The 25,259-nt window shown below is 35.3% G+C and overlaps 1 protein-coding gene across 38 annotated transcripts in view; it reads right to left on the bottom strand.

Annotated features, from left to right (window-relative positions):
• Positions 1-20,063: 20,063 nt before the first annotated feature.
• Positions 20,064-25,259, bottom strand: part of PTPRD (protein tyrosine phosphatase receptor type D) — a 2,250,073-nt gene continuing 2,244,877 nt past the window's right edge. For all 38 annotated transcript variants that reach the window (XM_044265686.1, XM_044265656.1, XM_044265663.1 and 35 more), the window contains 2 exons: positions 24,073-24,208; positions 20,064-22,380 (listed from right to left, as the gene is read on the bottom strand). In XM_044265686.1, coding sequence (XP_044121621.1) covers positions 22,312-22,380; positions 24,073-24,208 — 205 coding nt within the window. In that variant the 3' untranslated portion in view covers positions 20,064-22,311. The remainder of the gene's footprint in view (positions 22,381-24,072; positions 24,209-25,259) is intronic.

Here is a 25,259-nt window from a genome sequence, read left to right as displayed (position 1 = left end):
ATTTCTTTTTTGCAGTGATGAGATGTCCATGTGTCCTCTTTCACTTTAGTAATTGTGATGAGGGAAAGCCCTTTATGTGCTTCTCAGAACTGATGGTTGATTTATGTTCCAGCACCAGTAGGCATATTGAGTATATTATGTCCTGCTTTTACTGGCAAGAAAAACCATTTAGTTTCTCCTGCTATAATAATACAGCCTTCTTTCTTAGTCTATGCTGACAGAAGCAGGCTGAATGCACCTTGGATTCTAAAGCATCCTATTTATAGCTCCGTTGCCAAATAAGTTCTATTTATTACAATGCTGGATTTACAGGTTATCATTCTGCGCCTGGGAAAGCAGGTACAGATGTATGCAAGGGGCCTTCCTGGATGAGGCAGGAGAGGGAAATCTAGGCACTGTCTAGTCCTTGGCTACTTTCCGAGGATAGGTTGGAGAATATTCTTGGAGGTTAAACAAAAGTCCTATGTACTACATAAAGAATGGAGCTGACATTGAATTGAAGCACAGAGACTAGGTAGGCTATGGGTCCACTCAAAAAAGCTTTCACAGGTCAAGGGCTCCTAGTTTTATTACAGACCCTATCTGAACATAAAAACTTGTTTTTTATTACAGGTGCACTTCTGAATAAAGTGGTTTTTTAAGAATAAACCATGATTTGCTATTTCCTTGAATTTATTTGATTTCTCTAAGGAGACATTATTTTGAAAGCTTACAGAAAATTCATCTTGCAGAAACCTTTTATTTTTGTATATCTTCCAGTGATTTGGTTAAAGAGAGGGAGCGTGTGAGAGAAAGGTCCCAGGAAATATTTACTGGGTTTCTAAAAACCCAGGAGAGATTCAAAAACAAAGAAGACAATTTAAAAGGTACCATCCAGATCCAAACTGGAAAAAAAGCCTATGTATATAGTAGTCTGTTGGAGACATACAGGGAGAACTGACAGAGAGACTGAGAACCCTGTGCAACGAGCGGCAGCAGGGAGAAGAAATACCCTCTATCTGGGCTCCACATCCCATGAGTCTTCTGGCTCTAGGGACTAATCCAACATTCTGGCCTTCAAAACTTTATCTTCACTTATTTTCCTCACTAAAGTTCCTTCTTCCTAGAGTTTATCTTTCAAAATACTGTCCACTTTTCAAGTATCACAGCAATGCTGGGAAAGAGTATTTGCACAAGATGGGCATGTTAGAATAAAAGAGAGTCAAGTCTGAGTTGGATCCTCAGTATGACAAAGTAAAACTTTCTATTTTATTATTATTTTTATTTGAGCATGTGATAGTCAGTGTTAAATTAGTTTTAGGTACACATAGTGATTCAATGACTCTATGTGTTATGCTGTGTTCACAGGTGTAGCTATCATCTGTCACCATACAATGCTATTATACTACCATTGACTGTATTCTCTCTTCTGTACCTTTTATTTCCCTGACTTACCTGACTTATTTATTCTGTAACTGGAAGCCTGTATCTCCCACTATTCTTCACCCATTTTGCCCAACTCCTCAGCCCCCTTGCCTTTGGCTGCCATCAGTTCATTTTTTGTATTTATAAGACTAATTCTGCTGTTTATTTAATCATTCATTTTGTTTTAATGGGATCCCCATATAAGTGAAATCATATGGTACTTGTCTTTCCCTGACTTATTTCATTTAGCATAAGACTATCTGGATTTATCCATGTTGCTGAAAATTGCAAAATCTCAGCCCTTTCTATGGCTGCATAAAATTCCATTCTATTTATATACATTTTCTTTACCCATTTATCTATCCAGGGAAATTTGGGTTCTCCCACATCTTAGCTATTGTAAATAATGCTGCAAAAATATAGGAGGTCCATATATTTTCTGAATTAAAGTTTTCATTTTCTTTGGATTAATACCCAGTATTGGAATTATTGGGTAATATGGTATTCTTATGTTTAACTTTTTGACAAAACTCCATACCATTTTTCCACAGTGGTGGTACAAATTTGTATTCCTACCAACAGTGCTTGAGTGTTCCGTTTAGTCCACATCCTCACCAACACTTGTTATTTATTGTCTTTTTGATATTGACCATTCTGACTGGTGTGAAGTAATATTTCATTATTGTTTTTATTTGCATTTCTTTGATGATCAGTGATATTGAACATCTTTTCATATGACAGTTGGCCATCTGTCTTCTTTGGAGAAAGCTATTCAGGGTTTCTACCCATTATTTAATTGGATTGTGTGGGTATGTTTTTGTGTTTTGGTGTTGAGTTCTAGACATTCTTTACATATTTTTTTCATTCTTTACATATTTACTAAATATATTAGATGCAAATATCTCCTCCCATTTAGAAGATTGCCTTTTTGTTTTGTACATGGTTTCCTTTGCCGTGCAAAAGCTTTTTATTTTGATTGGTACCAAAGTTTGTTTTTGCTTTTGTTTTCCTTGCTTCAAGAGACATATCTAGAAAAATGTTGTTAAAGCTGATGCCAAAAGAAATTGCGTCCTATGTTCTCTTCTAGGAATTTTAAGCACTCAAGTCTCACATTTAGATTCTCAACCCATTCTGAGTTTATTTTTGTTTTTGGTGTAAGAAAGTGGTCCAGTTTCATTCATTTGCATGTAACCATTCTGTTTTTTCAGCACCATTTATTGAAGAGTCTATCTTTTCTTTGTTGTATGCTCTTGCCTCCTTTGTTGCAGACTGATTGACTGTATAAATGTGGATTTATTTCAGGGATATCTATTCTGTTCCACTGATATATGTGTCTATTTTTGTATCAGTACCATACTGTTTGATTGCTTATCTTTGTAGCATAACTTGAAATTTGGAATTGTGATATCTTTAGCTTTGCTCTTCCTCAAGATTGCTTTGGGGGTTTTTGTGATTCCATACAAATTTTAGTGTTATTGGTTCTAGTTCTGAGAAATGTTTTTGATATTTTGATGGGTATTGCATTAAATCTGTAGATTGCTTTGGGTAGTATGAACATTTAATAATATTAATCTTGGGGTCCCTGGGTGGCTCAGTCGGTTAAGCGGCTGCCTTTGGCTCAGGTCATGATCCCAGTGTCCTGGGGTTGAGCCCCATACTGGGCTCCCTGGAGAGCCCGCTTCTCCCTCCTCCTCTGCCTGCTGCTCTGCCTACTTGTGCTCTTTCTCTATCTCTCTGTCAAATAAATAAGTGAATCTTAAAAAAAATAATCTCTCCAATTGATGAGCATGGGATATTTCCATTTGTTTGCACCACTTTTAATTTCTTTCATCAATTTTTGATAGTTTTCAGAGTATAGGTCTTTAACTCTTTGTTTGAATTTATTGTTAAATATCTTATTCTTTTTGGTGCAATTATAAATGGAATTATTTTAATTTCTCTTTCTGCTACTTTATTATTACTGTACAGACATGACTGATTTCTGGGTATTAATTTTACATCCTACAACTTTACTGAATTTATTTATTACTTCTAATAGCTTTTTAGGGGGAGTCTTCAGGTTTTTTTATGTATTGTATTATGTCATCTGCAAATAGTGACCATTTAACTTCTTCCTTACCAATATGGATTCCTCTTATTTTTTTCTTGTGTGATTGCTCAGGCTAGGACTTCCACTACTATGTTAAGTGAAAGTGGCAAGAATGGGTCCATCCTTATCTTCTTTGTGATTTTAAAGGAAAAGTTATCAGGTTTTGGTCTGTTCAGATTTTCTATTTTTTCCTTACTCAGCTTTGGAAGATTGTGTGCTTAGAGGAATTTTTCTATTTCTATATTCTCCAATTTGTTGGCATGTAATTTTTTTTTAGTAATCTCTTATAGTAGTTGTATTTCTGTGGTGTCAGTTTTTACTTCTAATCTTTTGTTTCTGATTTTATTTATTTGGGCCTTTTCTCTTCTTTTCTTGATGAGTCTTATTAAAGCTTTATAAGTTTTATCTTTTCAAAGAATTGGCCCTCGGTTTCATCAGTCTTTTATATTATCATTATTATTATTTTTCATCTTTATGTCATTGATTCCTGCTCTGGTTTTTATTATTTCCTTCCTCTACTAACTTTGTGCCTTATTCTTTTTTTTTTCTTTCCTAGTTTCTTTAGGTGTAAGATTAGATTGTTTGAGTTTTCTCTTGTGTCTTGAGGGAGGTTTTTAAAATTTTCTTCTTAGAACTACTTTCACTGAGTTCCAAAGATGTTGGACCATTGTGTTTCATTTGCATTTCTCTATACATTTTCTGATACCTTATTTTGATTTCTTTGTTAACCCATTGCTTGTTTAGTAGCATATTTTTAGTCTATTTGTATTTGTGTCTTTCCAGGCTTTTGTTGTTGTTTTGTTTTGTTTTTGTTTTTGTTTTGTTTTTTTGTTTTTTGTTTTCTGTTTTGTGTGTGTATGTGTGATTGATTTCCAGTTTCATACTGTTGTGGTAGAAACCATGCAGGTTATTATTTCAGTCTTCTTAAATTTATTGAGCCTTGTTTTGTGGCCTAACATGCAATCTATGTTGGAGAATGTTCCTTGTGCACTAGAAAAGAATGTGTATTGTGCTTTCTGGGATGGAATGTTCTGTGTATATCTGTTATGTCCATCCAGTCTGATGTGACCTTCAAAGGCACAGTTTCCTTATTGATTTTCTGCTGGATCTATCCATTGAAGCATATTGGGTGTTAAAGTCCCTTGCTATTATTATATTACCATTGATTTCTCCCTTATGTCCACTAATATTTGCTTTATGTATTTAGGTGCTTCTATATTGGTTGCATAGATATTTATAATTGTTTTATCTTCTTGTTAGATTGTTTTCTTTATCATTATGTTATTCCCTTCTTTTTCCCTTGTTAAGTCCTTGTTTTAGTGTATATTTTGTCTTATCTAAGTATAATTACCATGTTTTATTTTTCACTTGCATTTGCATGATAAATGTTTTTTCTTCATTTCAATTTCTGGTTGTCTTTTGGTCTGAAATGAGTCTTCTGTAGGCAGTATATAGATGGGTTTTGATTTTTTTTTATAAGTTCAATTAGCCAACACATAGAACTTTATTAGTTTTTAATATAATGTTCATTGATTCATTAGTTATGTATAACACCAAGTGCTCATCATATCACATGGCCTCCTTAATATCTATCACCCAGTTACTGCGTCCCCCTATCCTCTTCCTTTCTGCAATCCTCAGTTTGTTTATCAGAGTCCAGAGTCTCTCGTGGTTTGTCTCCCTCTCTGATTTATTCCCATTCAGTATTCTCTTCCTTCCCCTATGGTTCTCTATGCTATTCCTTATATTCCACATATGAATAAAGCTGTATGATAGTTATCTTCCTCTGCTTGACTTACTTTACTTAGCATAATACCCTCCAGTTCTATCTATGCTGATGCAAATGGTATGTATTCATCAGGTTTTGAATTTTTATGTATTTTGCCATCCTATGTCTTTTGAATATAACATTTAAACCATTTATATTTAAAGTAATTATTTTTTAAAATAATTAATTTATTTACTTGATGGAAAAAGAGAGAAAGAGAGAGAGCATAAGCAGGGGGAGCAACAGGCAGAGGGAGAGGGAGAAGTAGGTTCCCCAATAAGCAGAGAGCCCAACATGGGTCTAGATCCCAGGACCTTAGAATCATGACCTGGGCCAAAGGCAGATGCTTAAGCAACTGAGCTACCCAGGCACCCCTAAAGTAATTATTAATAGATATGTACTAACTGATATATTTTTAAATATCTTCTGGTTCTTTTCATAGTTATTCTCTTTTCCCTTCTGTGCTTACTCTCTTTCTTTGTGTTTGAGGAGTTTTTGTAGTGTTATGTTGGCTTTCTTTCTCTTTACTTTTATTATCTCTTGTAGGGTTTGTATTTATGAAGTTCATATATATTATCCCAAGTATACAGCTATCTATATTAAGGTGACAACCATTTAAGTTTGAACACATTCTAAAAAAGTATGTTTTATGTATATATTATCATATTTTACATCTTTCTGTTTATAATATTCTTATGTGTAATTATCCATTTAGGAAGTCCTTTTAACATTTCTTATTAGGCTGATTTAGTGGTGATAAACACCTTTAATTTTTGTTTGTATGGGAAATTCTGTATCTCTACTTTAATTCTAAACAATAATCTTGCTGGGTAGAATATTCTTGGTTGTAGGTTTTGCCTTTCAGCATTTTTGAACATATCATACCACTTACTTCTGGCCTGCAAAGTTTCTGCTAAAAAATCAGCTGAAAACCTTATAGTTATCCTTGAACTTTTTGCTCTTCTGTTGCTGCTTTTAAATTCTCTCATCTTTAACCTTTGTCATTTTAATTATTATGTTTCATGGTGTGGGCTTTTTGGCGGGGGGGCATTGTGTTTGGAATTTTCTGTTCTTCCTGAAACTGTATGTCTATTTCCTTCTCTAGGTTAGGGAAGTTCTCAGCTATTATTTCTTCAAATATGTTTTTTGCCCCTTTTTCCCTTCTTGTGAGACCCATACAATGTGAATGTTTGTTTGCTTGGTGTTTTCAAAGAGATCCCTTACTGTATTCTCATTTTAAAAATTCTGTTTGGAAAAGAAATTTATTTACTTTTTGCTGTTGACTTGAGTCCTTTCTATTAATCCTGTCTTCTGGATTGATGATTTGTTCTGCAATACACTATTGATTCCCTCTAGTGTATTTTTCCTTTCAATGATTGTATTCTTGAACTCTGGTTCTTTTTAATATTTTCTATCTTTTTACTGAAGTTTCTCAGTGAGTTTTCCACTCTTCTTTCAATCCCATTGAGCATCTTTACAATCATTGCTTTAAATTCTTTATCGGGCATATTGCTTATTTTCTTTTCATTTAGTTCTGTATCTGAGGTTTTAAAGATTTTTAAAATTTATTTATTTGACAGAGAGAGACAAACAGAGAGAAAACACAAGGGGAATAGGAGAGGAAGAGGGAGATCATCAGGGAGCCTGATATGGGGCTTGATCCTAGGACTCTGGGACTGTGACCTGAGCTGAAACCAGACACTTAACAAACTGAGCCACCCAGGTACTATATATCTGAGGTTTTATCTTAATTTTTCTTTTGAAGCTTATTCCTCTGTTTCTTCATTTTGCAGTTTTTGTTTCTATGGATTAGGCTGGACAACTATTTCTCTAAACTTGAAGAAGTAGGCTTGTGTGTGGTCCTCCTCTTTCTAAACGGGTTGTGCTCTGTGACTTTAGTTGGCTGGCTGGAACTTTGGTTGTCATGAGCTGTGGTCATGGGGCACCCCATGGTGGAGCTGCCCTGGTAGGATGGCCAGAGTTAAGTGTCCAGAGTTGAAGACAGCAGGACAGCTGCAGCTAAAATGGAACAAGTTGAGGAGTCTCGTGTCTTTCCTCATAGTAGATGTCCCGGCCAGACACTAAACCTGATGTTGATACAAATTGTTGTACTCCCAGGGCTCACCACACAGTGGGCACCTGGCAGGAGAACTGAAGCTGAAGTGGGTGCAGGCTTGGATGCTTCTGAGAACATCCTGCAGGAGAGCAGAAACTGAAGTGGGTATAAGCTAGATGTTTCAGACCTCTTCATTCAGAGAATGCCCAGGCAGGACAGCTATAGCTGAAGTGGGTGCAAAGCAATATAGTCTCTGGGTTTTCCATGCAGAGGGTGCCCTGGCAGAACACCTGAACTAAAGTCAGTGGAAGTGGAAGTTGGGGGGTAAGTCCCAGAGGTAAATTTAGAGAGGACACCTTGGCAGGATTACCAAATCTTAAGTGTGTTTAAGTCAGGGGTTCCAAAACTTTCTCCATAAATGGTACCCTGACAGGGTGGATAGAGCCAAGGTTGGATGTGGACTGGAGGGTCCTGGGGAGCTTCATGCAGGGAGTGCTCTAGAGGAACAGCTAAAGCTAAAGGAGGGTTGGGCTGTTGTGGTACCTCTGCTGTTAGTACAAAGGGTGTCCTGGGAAGACAATGAATACAAACTAGAGTGTCTTGGGCCTCTTTACACTCAGGGTACCCTATTGGAGCCACTGAAGCTAGAGTGGGTCAAGCCAGGGTGTCCCAGGGTGCCCTGGTAGGATGGCTAGAACCAATCCAGGTACAGGCTAAGTGTTCTTGGACAAGATAAACCTTTCTGATTTCACCTTGTGCATTCCCCATTCCATACCATATGTCATTTAAACCTCTCTGAATGTTCTTGTCACCTTGTTCTTGTCACCAGCCCTCTATTAATTATCTTAGTTCTTTTATTACATAAAAAGTCCCTTGAAGGGAAGTCTGATAAATAGGACTGCTCAATTGATATGTATGTCAAATTCAAAATAATTTTTAAAAACACATTGTCAGTGTACTTGATACAGCAGATAATATGACTGATTTAAATGTGGCAATGTGTATCCCTTATTATGTCATTATCCAGTGAGATTTTTAAATCTTCATTTTCCATTCTAACAGGATTAGATTAAAAATAAGTGAGAGATAGACCATCAGTGTACCCTTGAGGGTTTTGGTGAGAATTTACAATATATGGGTAGAAGATAAGGAAGGTATCAGAGGATAGTATAATCACAGTTAAAAAATCTGAATCATGCCATGATAATTACTTCAATTATCCTTGGGTTTCACTCTAGGGAATAATAGCCAGAATAAGAATCTGGGCACCAATTTACTAAAAGCTACACAGTTGTGATACCCATTCAAAAGCTGAGTAAAAGACCTAGTGCCTTTCACCTTTTTTTGTCCTCCACCTTCTGCCAGTTTACATCTACTTCTTGGGACTGGCATGTTCAGATGTGCTTAAAGAGGGAGAGGGAGAGAGATGGCTGGACTCCAAGAGAAGCCTTAAATTCACTTATCCAATAACAATGGGAGTGGAAATGGGATTGTTAGAGCCTGGGTTCCTGTCTCCTAAAGCACAGTGGTTGTGCTCACTAATAGTCACAGCTCTGAAGGAACTTTTTATGTAATAAGGGAACTAAGACTACAAATAAGAGGCTGAATATGACTAGACCCTTAAGAGAGGTACAAGAAGAATATAATATGATATACAGTGAGGTCAGAAAGACTTGTTATGGAATAAGTACCAGGGGACACAACCACTGCCAGTTAGCAAAATTTTATCACTTCTCATGGACTGGAAATGATGGGCAGAGGTCAAATTGGATGTGGGGAAGGGTTCTTCCCTTTGCAGATGATAGTTTTGTGATTGTGGCAATTCTGAACAAGAGGTTTTGGTCTTTCCATTTTTTTATCATGACATTTGTGTTTATGAATACATTCCATGTTACCTGGTTACTTTCATGATGAGAGCTAACTCCACAACACACAGCCCTTCTATCATTGCTTGCACTGTCTCTCCCTATGCAGCCCTTATGCCAAAGCCTTATCATTCCCTTAACCTGATGTGTTGATCTTCGCCCTTTGGCACACTATTCTTTCCACCTAAAATGTCCTCCCTTCTCTTTGCTTAAAATTTGCCTCCCAAACTTGTCCAACTGATTGAATCTTACTCATTTTTCAAGATGCAATGCAGCTTTGCAGAAGACAGGATGTCTTAAGCTGATATTCCTGGGGAAAATTGAGTTATTCCATTCGTACTTATTTCATATTGCTCTGTTTCAATCGTGTGTTGTTGAAAGGCTTTATTCTTAGTCTGGAAGCATCTTGAGGATGGAGACCCTATGTTATTTTCAAAGTCCAGTAAATGCCAATCACTTGCCTAGTGCTAGGGAAAGGAGATGAGTGTTTGCTAATGGTGAGTGTTGAATAAATGAAAGCGTGGAAGGAGCAAATAGTCCAGAGGACCATGCAGGTGACTTTATCAATAGTCGCAGTCCCTTGTTAATAGCATCTTGAAGAGAATGCAGTTGGAATGTCAAGATAGTTTTTGTTAGCTTAGATCATATTTTCTTAATTCAGAATATTTCAAAGAGGGAATATAAGAATTATGTGGTCTTTCCAACTATTTTAAAAATGGTATAGATTCCAAATGTTACAGATTACAATGGTGGTATAGATGAACAGAAATTCAGCCCATCTATGTTTCATTTTCATTACTAGAAGCAACAAAAATACCCTTAGTCATTATTTACTTTGTCTTTATTCTATGCTATTCCTTTTACTCCTCATAAAACTTTATAAGAGAGGTGTTGTCTCTATTTTATTTGAAAAATTAGGTCAATTGCCCAAGTCATGTAACAATTAAGTGGAGAAGCCTAGATTTACTACCTGGTTGACTTGCTCTGAACTCCATGTTCCCTAGATACTATTTTTTTTTTTTAAGGTCAAACATAGTTATATATGTTTCCCTCTAGCCTTGTTCCCCTCAAACTTGAATTTATTCATTCTTGGTGATTGAGTCCAGCATGTTCCAGGTGGTTACTGCCTTTTTTAATGACAAAGAGACATTTTTTTAGTGACAAAAATGTCACTGTATCTTCCCATTCATGAAACTTTAAGCTATAATAATCCTAGAATCTGGATCTCAATAATATCCATGAGTCTTTCTAATTGTATTTCACTTGAGGAAATGAGATTGAGAGATTATGTGACTTGCCTAGATTACAAAGTGAGTAGAAGAGCTGAGATTAGAATCTAGACCTCAGGATTTCCATTTTGTAATTTCTTACATTTCAGTGTACTGGGTTCTCCATTCCCCTGTAGTCTTCAATACCTTCTTCAGTAAATGACCTTCAGGAAGTTATATGATCTTTCTGTGCCAGAGTATAATTAGTGTTCCAAGAAGGTTGCAGTTGTCCATTTCTCAATATTGTGAGGACAATAATTAATAGCTATAAAACACTCTATAATACACAGCATTATATAAACACAAATGTGGTGCAAGGAAATCTATTTCACAGTAATTAACTTGGCATCCAATAAGGGAGAAATCAGTAGAGCAATTCCTGAGTGACTTTGCAGAAATGACCATTTCTTCTGCATCTTTTTTTTTTCTTTTCTTCATTTCCTCTGTATCTTAATAGTATCCTACAGTCAGGAAAAGAAGATCAAACTTTGCATATGAGTGTATCACAAGATGTTTTGCAGGTGGCTATTTTCTTCTTCAATATTGTTCTCTAAGAGACAGGTGTCTTCTTAATGGAGAAGTGGAAATTCTGAGTTTTATCAACACTGAGCATAAATCCTCCATGGATCATAACTTTTATATATATTGTATGAATTATGTATAATTTATATAATAAACCTAGAGGATATATAATTTCATCTCAATTTTATAGATGAGAAATGCAAGGCTGAGAAGATTAAATAACTTGATTAGGACCAATTCCGCTAATAAATGATGAAGGTGGATTTTAACCCATCTGTTTGATTCCGGGGTTTTGCTTTTTTTCCTGATATGTGACACTGTCATTATCAATAAGCTATGCACCTTCAGTTGGTTTTCCAGAAATAGTATAAATTGAGCACTGATCCATTCATTGTCACATGCTTGTCTGTCTTGGTAGCCAATGATCCACTCTTTCAACTCGCTGGATAGGCTAGCAGCACAATCTGGGATCATGACACACACTAAAATCCTTGTAATTTACATGCAGTTCAAAACCAGGACTTCACCAACTTTAGTTGTCTAAGCCAGAGTAAAAGTCATCGTATCTCACCTACCTCTTTTATTTCCAGTCCAAGTAGAAACCAAAACCAAAACCAAACCAAAACAAAACAAAAACAATAATAAAGAACTGGAAATACCAAAACAATTTTGGCTGCACCAAAACTTAAAATAATTATTTCTGCACCAAGTATTTCTTTGATTTTACCTGTGTTATTTCATACCTCCTTTCAAAAATGCTTTATAGTCATTTTTTCACTTCATCATTTTTTTCCAAAATAAACTTAACTGTTTAATGGCTAAATGGTAATGGATTACACATAATACTATGGCATATGTGTGTGCATATATATGTGTATTTGTATAAAACTTTACAAATATGTAATTTCACATATATATGAATTTTTCTTTAATCATTTCCTAGTTTTGAAAATTTAGGGTGTTTCCACTTTTATTTTGCTATTATAAATAATTATAAAATCTACAGTTTCAGGGACACCTGGGTGGCTCTCTCAGTTAAGCACCTGTCTTTGCCTCAGGTCATGATATTGGCGTCCTGGGATCAAGCCCTATGTCTAGCTCCCTGCTCAGCAAAGACTCTGCTCCTCCATCTTCCTCTGACCTTCTTCCCCTCTTCATGCTCTCTCTCTCTCAAATAAATAATTAGAATCTTTTAAAAAATCTACAATTTCAGATTTCATAGATCTTGCCTATTAATTTATTTCCTTAGAATTTGGAAAAGCCTTTTAAAAAACAAAAATATTTCTTAGATTAAAATTTGTATAATTGTATTTTAATTTTTTGAAATGAACTTATGAAGTTTAATCTTATGCCTAAATAAAAGAGCCCTAAACTAATTATTAGGGAGGTTTTTTTTTCTTTTTAAAAATAGACATTTAATTTTTGAGTAATTTTAGTTTGACAGCAAAATTGAGTAAAATACAGAAAAGTTCCTGCTGCAAGCATAATTTCACCTACTATCAAAATCTTACATCAGAGTGGTACATAGATTAAAATCACTGAAACTGCACTAACTTCAGAGTTACCCAAAGTCAGTATTTTACAGTAGGGTTCACTCTGTGTTGTACATTCTATAGGTTTTGACAAATGTATAATGATATATATCTACCAGTATAGCATGATACAGAATTTACTGCCCTAAAAATCCCCTGAATTTTATTTATTAATTCCCCTGCCTTACAAATTATTGATTTTTTTAAAGATTTTATTTTATTTATTTGACAGACAAAGATCACAAGTAGGCAGACAGGCAGGCAGAGAGACAGAAGGGGAAGCAGGCTCCCCACTGAGCAAAGAGCCTGACACAGGGCTCAATCCCAGGACCCTGAGATCATGACCTGAGCTGAAGGCAGAGGCTTAACCCACTAAACTACCCAGGTGCCCCACCATTGATGTTTTTACTTATAGCTTCATACTTTTGATTTTTCCAGAATGTCATATAAAGTCATGCAATGTGTACTATCACCAGATTTGATTCCGTGATTTAGTAGTATGTATTTAAGTTTCCTCCATGACTTTCCATGACTTCACAGATTCCCCACCCCTTTTTTCCCCCTTTTTTGGCACTGAATAATAATTTATTGTCTGGTTATATCAGTTTATTTGTACTTTAGTCTGCTAAAATGCATCTTGATTACCTCTAAGATCGGGCAAATATGAGTGAAGCTACTGTAAACATCTCTGTACAGGTTTTGCGTGGACATAATCTTTCAACTCCTTTGGGTAACTATCAAGGAGCATGATTGCTGGATTATATGCCAAGAGTGGGTTTAGCTTTATTAGAAACTGCCAAAATGTCCTTCAGTGCAGGTGTATCTCTTTGCATTCTCACCAGCAACAAGTGAGTGTTCATGTTTCTCTAGCATTTGATGTTTTCAGCATTTTGAGTTTTTGCCATTCTAAGAGGTGTGTGCTGGTATTCACTATTCATGATAACAAATGATACTGAGGATATTTTCAATGGCTTATCTGCCATCTCTCTTGGGTGAGATGACTGATCAGATCATTCTGGCCATTTTTTAAGAGAGTATTTTATTTTTTTACTGTTTAGTTTTTAATTTTTTTTAACTTGAAGTATGATTAACAGTGTTCTATTAGTCTCAAGTGTACAACATAATGATTCATATTAGTGTGTATCCCTAATACTAACTACAATAAGTGTAGTTACCATTTGTCACCAAACAACATTACTACAATCACCTTGAATCCCTAAGCTGTAATTTTCATCTCCATGACTTATTTACTTTCTAATTAGAGCTTTGTACCTCATAATCCACTTTAACTGTATCACTCATTCTCTTTATCTACTGCCCCTCTGGCAATCACCAATTTCTTTTCTGTTTAAGAGTCTGTGTTTTGGTCTTTTTTTGTATTTGTTCATTTCTTTCTTAAATGCCACATATGAATGAAATCATATGGTATTTGTTTTTGATTGACTTATTTCACTTAGCACTATACCTTCTAGGCCCTACCATGTTGTTGCAAATGGCAAGATCTCATTCTTTTCTATGACTGGGTAGTATTTCTTCACACACACACACACACACACACACACACACACACAGAAACACACCCAAACACACACACCCCATCTTTATCTATTCACTTATCAATGGACACTTGGATTGTTCTCTATCTTGACCATTTTAAATAATGCTACACTAAACATAGTGGTGCATAAATCTTTTTAAATTAGTGTTTTTGTCTTCTTTGGGTTAGTATCCAGTAGTGGAATTGCTGGATCATGTGGTATTTCTATTTTTAATTTTTTGAGGACTCTCCATACTATTTTCCACAATGGTAGTACCTGTTTGCATTCCCATCAACAGGGCACAATTTCCTTTTTCTTTTCATCGTCACCAATACTTGTTATTTCTTGTCTTTTTGATTCTAGCTATTCTGACAGGTGTAAAGTGATATCTCATTGTGGTTTTGATTTGAATGTCCCTAATTATTAGTGATGTTGAGCATGTTTTCATGTGTCTGCTGGCCATTTGTATTCATTCTTTGGAAAAATGTCGTAAAAAGAAAAACGTCTATTCAGGTCCTCTGCCCATTTCTAACTGGATTATTTGCTTTTTTGGTGTTGAGTTATAGAAGTTCTTTATATATTTTGTGTATTACCCTTTTACCAGATATATCACTTGCAAACATCTTCTATTCAATAGATTGCCTGTTAATTTTGTCAGTGGTTTTCTCTACTGGGCAAAAGCTTTTTATTTTGATATAGTCTCAGTAGCTACTTTAGCTTTTGTTTCCCTTGCCTGAGGAGATTTTATATATATATATTTTATATATATATATATAGAGAGAGAGATTTATATATGTATAAATGTTTCTATATATATATACTTATATATATATATATATATAGAGAGAGAGAGAGAGAGATTTATATATGTATAAATGTTTCTATGGCTAATGTCAAAGAAATTACTGCCTGTGCGTTCTAGGATTTTTATGGTGTCAGGTCTCACCTTTAGGTTTTTAATCCATTTTGAGTTTATTTTTGTGTGTGGTATAAGAACCTACCCCAGTTTCATTCTTTTGCATGTAGGTGTCCAGTTTTCCCAGAACCATTTATTAAAGATACTATCTTTTCCTCATTGTATATTCATTAAATCTGAAATTGCTTTGGATAGTATGAACATTTTAACAATAATGGTTCTTCCAGTCCATGGGCATGGACATTAACTTGTGTCATCTTCAATTTCACAGTGTTTTATAGTTTGCAGAGAATAGGTCTTTCACTCCCTTGGTTAATTATATTTCTAGGTGTTTCATCCTTTTTGGTGTAATTGTAAATAGGGTTATCTTCTTAATTTCTCTTTGTACTATTTTGTTATTAGTATATAGAAATGTAATAGCTTTCTGTATGTTAATTTTGTATATTGCATCTATACTGAGTTCTTTGATCAGATCTAGTGTTTTGGGGAGTTTGAGGGGGTTCGTATGTATAGTAAGTCTCCTGCAGGCAGTTAACAGGTTTACTTTTCCCTTACCAATACAGATGCTTTTTATTTATTTTTCTTGTCTAATTGATCCACCTAGGACTTCTAGTACTATGTTAAGTCAAAGTGCTGGGAGTGGACATCTTTGCTTGTTCTGATCTTAAAAAGGAAAGGCTTTCAGTTTTTTACCACTGAGTTGATATTAGCTGTGGGTTTTTCATATATAGCATTTATTTTGTTGAAGTATGTGCCCTCTAAATCTACTTTGCAAGACATTTTAAATCATAAATAAGTATTACACTTTGTCCAATTTTTTTTCTCCATCTCTGAGATAATGACGTTTTTCATCTTTTCTCTTGTTAATGTAATGTATCACATTGATTAATTTGCAAATATTGAAGCATCCATGTAGCTGTTGAATAAATCCCACTCAGTTGTGGTACATGAGTTCAACTTGCCAGTATCTTAGATTGTTAGGGATTTTTGCATTAATGTTCATCAGAGATATTGGCCTATAGTTTCATTGTTGTTCGTAATGTACTTACCTGGTGTTGGCGTCAGGATAATGTTGGCCTCATAGAATCTTGGAAGCTTTCCTTATTTTTTTTATCTCTTGAAATAGTTTGAGTAGAATTCACCTGTGAAGCCATCTAGTCCTGGAAATTCATTTGTTAGGATTTTAATTTATCATTATTACTAATTCAATTTCATTGTTGGTAATTGTTTTGCTCAAATTTTCTATATCTTCCTGATTCACTTTGGGAGGCTATATGCTTTTAAGGAATTTATTCATTTCTTCTAGTTTGTCCAATTTGTTATCATACAATTTTTCATAATATTCTCTAGTAGTCCTTTGTATTTTTGTGGTGTTAGTTCTCCTCTTTCATTTCTGATTTTATTTATTTGAGTCCTCTCTCTTTTGTTAATTGATGAGTCTGAGCTAAAGGTTTATCAAATTTTTTTTTTATCTTTTTGGAGGACAAGGTCCTGGTTTCATTGATCTGTTTCTCCCTCTCTCTCTCTGTCTTTATTTCTGCTCCTACATTTATTTCCTTCCTTCTACTGCATTTGAGCTTTGTTGGTTCTTCTTTTTCTAGGTCGTTTGGGGAAGTTTGGCTTATTAGAGATTTTTCTTACTTCTTGAGGGAGGCCTGTATTGCTATAAACTTCCCTCTTAGAACTGCTTTTGCTGCACCCCAAAGATTTTGGATCATTGTGTTTTCATTTGCATTTGTCTCCATGTATTTTTTTCAGTAAGTTATTATTAAGTAATAATATCTGCATGTGTGTTTATGTGTGAAATTAACTATTTTGTCATTTTTGGTAATCAGACATCTGATTAAAATGAGATATCACGGCAGGGCCAGGAGTGGAACCCAGTTTGCCTACCTCCCACTCCATCCTACCTAGAGGCAACCCAGGACCCACTATTAGATGGAATTGAGGTTGGTGAGGAAGAAATCAAAGCCATTTCCAGTGCTGTGTTCTTAGTGCTGCCTCTAAGCAGGATGAGTCTGGGAGTAGCCTTCAAAGTTCTGATGATATCTTTGTCCCGCGTAACCTTGACAAGTGTTTTCTTCTCTGTGCTTCCTGTCCACAGTATGACCATATCACACTTTAGAGACTGTCCCTGGTAAAAATAAAAATAAAAATAAAAATATGAGCTATCACAGTGATTAAAATTACAAACATGATTTGGCTTGAACTTTTTGTCCTGTTTCTGGTTGAGGATTGTGTGCTTACACAATCAAATGACAGGGTGATCATATCTGCAAATTAAAGGTCAATTAGAGAGAGAGGAAAAACAAGGGAGAAAAAAATAGTCTAGTTGTCTATTCAGTATCAGGATTTCAAAATAATGTATGGATAATGGGTTGTTTCATCCTTATTTCCATGACAACAAGTAGTTTTAATGATACCAAACATACATGTGCTTTGCCTTACCTTAATTCAACAGGTTGCTTTGTAGTCAGTTGTTTTTCCTACCATGCTCATTTGTATTTGGCAAGGTGGCAGCCACCTTAAATCCTCCTTGATTTGACAACTCAATGAGCACATTCTCTTCTCCTATCCATAACTGTAATCCCAAAATGATCACTTAATGCACGTCATATCACTGAAGGTCAAAATCATCCATTCCATTAAAAAATTTGTTTGTGCTTTTGAGAAAGTAAACTCTTCTACTTGCTTACCTGGTGGTGAAGCTTCCAGAGACTACAAAGCTTGCTTAAAACTGACACTACGGGGCACCTGGGTGGCTCAGTGGGTTAAGCCTCTGCCTTCAGCTCAGGTCATGATCTCAGGGTCCTGGGATCGAGTCCCACGTCAGGCTCTCTGCTCAGCAGGGAGCCTGCTTCCCCCTCTCTCTCTCTTCCTGCCTCTCTGCCTACTTGTGATCTCTCTCTGTCTGTCAAATAAATAAATAAAATCTTAAAACAACAACAACAACAAAAACAAAACTGACACTAAGAAAGTCAAACCAGGCTGGAGGATATCACTTGAGCCCCAAATGCCACTGTGCCTAATGATTATGAATGCAGTCCTACACAAGTACAAGCCTACTCCTAATCTTTTAGTATGTGAGCCAAGCAACACTTTCCTTTCAATATAAGCCAAATTGAGTTAGACTTACTGTCCCTCACAATTCAGAGTCCTAACTTCATGAATCCTTTGCTTTCCTTCATAGCACTTTTCGGCTGCAATTTATTTATTTATTTAATTCCAGTTTCTCTCCCTAGACTGTAGTCTCCGTGTGACCAGCAGCATTTCCTATATCAATAGCAGCATCCCCAATGTCTAGAATGGTTCTGACCCTTAATACTGAATGACTAAATAAACATTCAAGCCAAGTATTAAATTCCAAAAAGCTCAAGAATTTAACATTATGAACCTCTTTTTATGTGCATGATATCTGTTGTTTCAGTATGATAATACGTATATGCTGAAATCCGCTTATATTTACAAAGCATATGTAATCATTTTCTATGAAGATTGCCCACAAACTTCAGTTTGCGTGATACTAAGGTCTCCTTTGTTCCTGTGTGAATTGGGCAAAGTATTTTTCTAAACCTCAGTTTGCTTATCAGTGAAAAGTGCACACCTCAAGGCAGGCAACCATATGTAACAGCCTCTTGGTAAGTTGAATTAATATTAATACAAAGGAACTAACCAGATAACCAGAGAGAAAAGTGAACATATATAGTCAATTCAAAACCAAAATGCCTGAGTAGACAAAAGCAAAGGCCAGGGCTGCATAACACTGACATTTTTATTAGAATTCATTTGTAACAAATGGAACTTGTGTCAGCAAAGAACTGATTTTCATACAGACTTCTTTCGCCACCAATGTAACGAAGTAAGAAAATAAAAAGCACGCCTTTCATTCTGTAAAACATTTACGCGTACTACTAATTAGAGGTAATTGTATTTTTTAACAAGCCATTTTACAAGTTATTTTTTAAATTTTTCAGTCTATGCATCCAAAACGAGAGCAAAGAACACAACTGTTACTATCTTTGTAAAGACACTCCAAGCTTGAATGGCAAAGCCACATAGCAGATGGATAGGATGGATCTATAGCCTTCTGATCTCTGCTGGAGTATCAGGGCACCCATAAACCCAAAGGAAACCAAAACCCAAAGAGGAAAAAGAAAAGGGAATTAAAAATAAAAGGAGGAGCTAAAACAAAGCAAACTTAAAAATAAACAGGAAAGAAAAAAAATCTCTGTTACTGAAGAATTTTTTCCCTTCCTGTGTCTATGTTGTGTTATTTACATACACACAAATGAATTTCTGAAGGAGTTTCTTACAGATGGGTTCAAGTAATAACATTATTGGGTGTAGAATCAATAGGGCAGTGCATAGTACAAAGGTATAGAAAGTGCAAAGTTCCCTAGAGGCCCTTCCCTCCCCTGGCTGTCCTTGCCGTTGTCTAACCATGCAAATCATTTTTAAAAAAGAGCTAAAATAAAGTTCTGTACAAATCACTTTTTATATATTTTGATTTTTTTTTTACCATTGTAACTAATTACAAAATTATACATAACTACACGTACATAGGTAAATAATAGCACCGTACTGGTTATGATGATGAAAATAATTGGAAACTTGAAAGTTTATGGTAATGGTAGATAAAGATGTTTACCTGGGAAAATCAAACTAGAATGGTTGTACAGAAAACCACAGAGTGGAATGCACATCAATGACAGTAAAGGAGTTAGTTCTCGGAACAGCGCCTAAACAATAAGATACCCGAATAGTCTCTGCCTTGTTTGTATGGTATGCATCTCATTAATTTTCTTCTTGTGATTATTCTCCTCTTTCCCTTTGCCAAATGGGCCGTTTTTAGAGAAACTGCTCATTGGCCAGTTATTCTGGTGTGTAATATACACCATCCAATTCTACATGTCTAACATGGCATGTCTGTAAGTCTGTCTGACCCCCTTTGTTTCACTAAATGAAAATCACAGCACTCAGTAACCTGGCACTTGGATAAATCTCCAAAAGATACAAATGAAAAGAAAACAACAGAGCCACATAGTGCACATTCTTCTCTGGTTCTGATGTAGGTTAGAGAATCTCATTCTGAGGTAGCCTTCTAGATACTTTTTTTTTTTTTTTTTAAGCATTCTTTTTTCTTTTTTTTTTTCTTATATTTTATTTTTTACAAAAGTGCTCAAATATGATGCTTGCAAGTGTTTGGTCTCTTGGATTTCATTCTGCTAGTGATGGTAAAATGCGGAAAACAAAAATCCTTGTATGCTGAACACCAATGAAGCTAAAATTAAACCAAAATATTATATCAATACCAAAACTCTTTAAGAGTTCCTTGGATATTTTGAGGGTTCTTTAAAATCATATAGGATATGGCAAACTCATGCCATTTCCCATGGCTTCCTATAGCAATTATGTTGGAAAATTTGGGATTATGTTGGCAAATAGATATTTTTCTTGATTTCCCCTTTTAAAAAAATCCTAACGGATTAATAAATATATTCCAACGTTGACAATGATTTTTGTCACTAAAGTAAGTTTTGTGCAGTTATTGAATGCTCCAGAACAGATATGGAAGGGATTCTAAATAAAACAAGTAGCTTTTCCTGATGTTGGCAACCATGAAAGGAAGGGCCCTGATTATCCAAGTGCTTTGGGCTGGTACAATCACTAACATCCCCGACTTAGTTGAAAACTAGGAATGCATATTATTCAAAGAGTTTTTGTACATGTGGTAAACATATAATGCTTTAATTGGAAGAGAAACATAAATGAACAACTAATGAAAATATGAACCAAAAGCTAAAAAGAAATGCTATTAAAAGAGGCATCAATTATAAGGCACTCTAAATGCATAACTAAAATCAAAAGAAAACAAAGTACAGCACTTCCCAGTTGTGCTGTATGCCACAAAATGTTTCTGACTGAGTAACATGAGTTTGGCTTTGCCCCTGTTACATATCATAAATGCAAATTTCATAGCACATATTATAGACAATATACGATTGAATACATTGTTTTTTAAACAACTTGATAGCTGATATATTACAACATTCTCCCCTCCTAAAGGGATATGCACTGACCTTTCCCACATGCACACCTCTTAGATATTTAATAATTTTTTTTTATTGCACTAGAGTGTTAGAAATATTGAACTTTGTTGGAAGCCTGGCTAAAAAAATGATATTTGTGAATATGAGTAGGTGGGTGGGAGGATACTGGATAGGAAATTAGGGGGTGAGGCTTGACAATCACTGATGTGCATTCCTCATTTCCCTTAAAATTAAAATTTTATGGTATTTAGAAATACCTATATGTCATAAAATTAAAAACAAATTGAAAAAGATGTTTGTAATAGCTTCTCTATCTAAAAACAACAACAACAAAAAAGACCAACTAAAAAACCCCAAAACGAATTCATGGAATAACTGAATGATAGCTATATCTATCTTTTTGTGTGGACACACTGTCTATATATACATAGACACCCCTGTAAAATATGGATATATATGTATATATGTTAGCAGCAACTTTATACTTTGCGCCTCCCTGTTGATTCCAAAAACAAAACAAACAAAACAAAGTTCTCTTTGACTATTTGAAGAGAATGGGTACTTTCTCACCAACCAAAACTGAACAGAAATGTAAAAGTAATATCTGACAAGACATATACTGTAGATTAAGAATATTGCACAAAAATGTGCAAATTTTCAAATTATTTGATATTTCTACAGCAAGATATTACAGAGAACAGTTCTACAGCTTAAAAAAACCTACAATTTTGAAATAAAAAATGAAGAGTTATGTAACTTTTTTAAAATTCACTTTATCGAATGATACATTTGTTAAAAAAAAGTTTACACAGTTAAAAATGAAGCACAGGTCAGCAGTATCTTTACAATACTAAAAAACTAAATCAAGGACTTTCTTTTTAAACATTTCCCCCCGATCCCTCCCTAACATGTTACTATGAGCAGTATGGTGGGAAGGGGCGATGTCGCAGCAGAGTCCATTTTGTCACGAGAAGCCACACCAGCAAACATCTTGCACTGATGGTGGTTCTTTGCTGTGATTTCTTCTTCCCTTTATTTGGAATCCTTGAGGTATCTGTAAAAATCCTTCAGATGCCTCATCAGTCAGGATTCTCTTTATTATTTTTCAGGTTAGATTATTAAACTGTGAATTCTTGGTCCACCCAGAAGAGTTTGTTTTTATTTTGTTTTGTGTGTAATAGTCCCACTAAGTGGTAGTTAGCTAGAAGTTAAGAAGGACTTCTCAAGTGCCCTGTATGGCTCAGAAGAGACTCCGTGGATACTGAAGGGCCTGCAGTAAGAACCCAAAGTGGGTTAGGGGTTTCTACGTTGCATAGTGATCAAAGCTGCCCAGGTATTCCAGTGCGGCTCGGTAGCAGAACTGGTACTGGTCCTGCAGGAGACCAAGAATGGGAAGAAAGAGGAAAAGGGGCCATGAGTCCACTTTAGTAGAAAGATGAAAATCAATATTCAAAAACAAACATTACATTTGGATGGGGGCAAAATCACTACTCTCATCAATTAAGTCAATCCAGTGACCAATCCATTTTATTGAGCCAAGAATGATAAGCCGCGGGTGTTTGTTAACTTCACCGATCAATTTGTCTAGAACCATCTCCTCATTTCAAAGTAGTAACAGCAGGAATGAACATTATTTTCCAGACAAGTGTGAGCTGTTCTCCAAGTAGTACCAAATAATTACCACTCCTGAGCATGGGAGCATATTAGTGTTGTCTTTTACAACTATGTGAATATTTGTGAGAAACTTATCCTCAGTTTGCATATTAAAGAGAGGCTTATCCAGACACTGGCTATTCCAAGGAAAACCTGGATTCATTTATCATCTGGGCTATTGCCGAAAGAATTTGAATAAAAAAGGATCTTATCAGATAGTAGACCTGACCGACCTACAATCAGAATCACCCCCCACAGTTTCTGCTGTTGCTATTCAAGTAGGGGTGAGGAACCATAGGTACATAAAGCCAAACTTACAAAGGGCTCTGGACTTTTAAGCTGTTCGTCCCCTAGAAATGGCATCCCAAGACTGGCTGTCTATATCAAAAAAGACCCATGTCATTTGGCCTAATTCATTGTGATTGGTAGTGATCTGTTCTAGAAAGGCCCATATTTAAAATAACTTGACATATGTCCTTTTTCAGACTGGGGAGAACATTATCTTACTGGAATAAGTTGGGCATTGTTGGAGAGATAGAAAAAAAATAGAATTTTTGCCATAAAAGAAACTCATTTTCAGTAGCCAATGGGGCTGAAAGTAGATAGTTTCTATTTTGCTTAAATGTGCATTTTTTTTTTTTACAATAAAAATGGTAATGCAAAATAAATGGAGTTTGCTTTCCTATGTTGTCACAGTAAGCTGCTTGGCTAAGTGTTAAGAGTTTTTAAAGGTCCAATTTCCCTCTGCCACCCCCAACACCCATTAAGTTTGTCAGGCTGACATCATGCTTTGAGTATTATAAGCCAAATGCTTTTGCTATTTTGAAATCACAGTTTGGAAGGTATCATGCGCAATGAATTTAGGAATACAGACAGAATGTAGAATTTGGTGGCCTTTTGAGGAAAAGAAACATTCATATTATCCTTAGAAATGAATAGTCTAATAGGGAAGACTAGCTATATGACAAATTCATATTATTCTAAAAAAATGAGAATTCCATTATCAGTTATTGGAGTAGAAAAATGGGGTATTAATTTCTCTAGGGGTTATCCAGGATCCAAATATTTAAAATGACCATTGGAGAATGGAGAAGTAAAATGTGCTAAGGGTCTTTTATGTACCAGGCAATGTGCTTCTTAAAGTTGTCAAATAGTGATAATTTATCACAGTTCAACCTACTATATAATCTAACATGACTTACAAAACAACTGTAAGACTTTGAAATTGCCACTCCCAATTATAGAGAGGAAAAAATGAGGTTCAAAATATTGAACAATTTGATGGTTTTCCCACAGGAACTTCCCCTATTTTGTTCTGGTGTTGAGAGTCTCTGGGCCCTAACAGGTCCTGGTTAATAAACTCTATTATTTGGTTCATGAGATGTTTTAAACTTATGGAGATTTTTCTCACCTCTGTCTGTACCATGGCTGGTCGTTGTGTTCTTAACATTTTGACAGTCTGGAAGATATCTACAACTCCTTCATATCTCATTCTTTCCAAAACAATGCTTAGTGTTATGAAGACTCCAGTTCTTCCAACGCCCGCACTGCCATAATAACAAAGACAGTGTTACTGAATGTGACACTCATAGTCTTGACCACTTGACCACTTGACCACTTAATTCACTTGGAAGTAGACTATGAGCACCCACTTCCATATTACACCAGGTTCTTTCACATCAATGTTCAGGAAAATGTGGTATTGGGTTCATGAAATTACTATTATTGGAATAATGTGTCATGGTAAAATGTGAGCATGAATGTGCAGTAATGAAGATTAACTCCAATACAGTAGAATGGCTTTTCAACTGGGATTATACTCCATTTTGGAAAGATGCCAGAAACATAAATATTGCAAAATCAATAGATACAAAGAAAGGTAAGTAAAGTATAGGTTAGTACTCTTCATGCAGATCCTGCAATTGTAGACCTTGTCTGCTTATTATTTTGAAAGTATGGAATAATTCAGTTAAGGGAAGATTAACTCAGTCTCTTCAAGTTTTCTAGTATATTATTTACTTCTTGTGGTCACAATCTACGCAGGATGTTTCATCACTAGACATATAAATAATTAAGGCATATATACTATTCAGATTGAGATGTCTGTTTTGATATGAGAAAAGATTCTGTTCTGGGTTTTTGATTTGTGATCCTTATTCAGTCTTTAGAAGAGTTTGTGAATATCTTATACTTACAAGCTGTGTAAATGTATATACATTTGTCCTCTCTCCTGAAATTGAGGACTTTAACAGATTCTCAAAGAGGTCTCTAACTTTAAAAAAAAAAAAAAAAGTTGAGCTTCACTGAGTTTATCTACTACTTTTAGATGTTCAGCAGCTAAAACACCAGGATTCTTTCTACCATGTTAGCAAGGTTTTGAGTTTGTTTTCTTTATTGTTTTAAGATAATTCCAGAATGTTCACTGCAGCAAGAGGAGAAAATTAACTCATAGCTTTTGTGCTCTTAAAAAGTAGGGAAGCATCTGGAGGTTTAGGTAATGAGGAGAAGAGTGAATAATCTGAAAAATCCCTACATTTTTGGATCCTAATTAAATGGCATGTGTAACGCTTGGGTACAGGCTGTAGAAAATGGATGGAT

Source organism: Neovison vison, chromosome 9 (assembly GCF_020171115.1).
Source record: "Neovison vison isolate M4711 chromosome 9, ASM_NN_V1, whole genome shotgun sequence".
Classification (NCBI taxonomy): domain Eukaryota; kingdom Metazoa; phylum Chordata; class Mammalia; order Carnivora; family Mustelidae; genus Neogale; species Neogale vison.
Note: the sequence above shows the minus strand (reverse complement) of the source record. Positions and strands in the feature narration are given on the sequence as shown.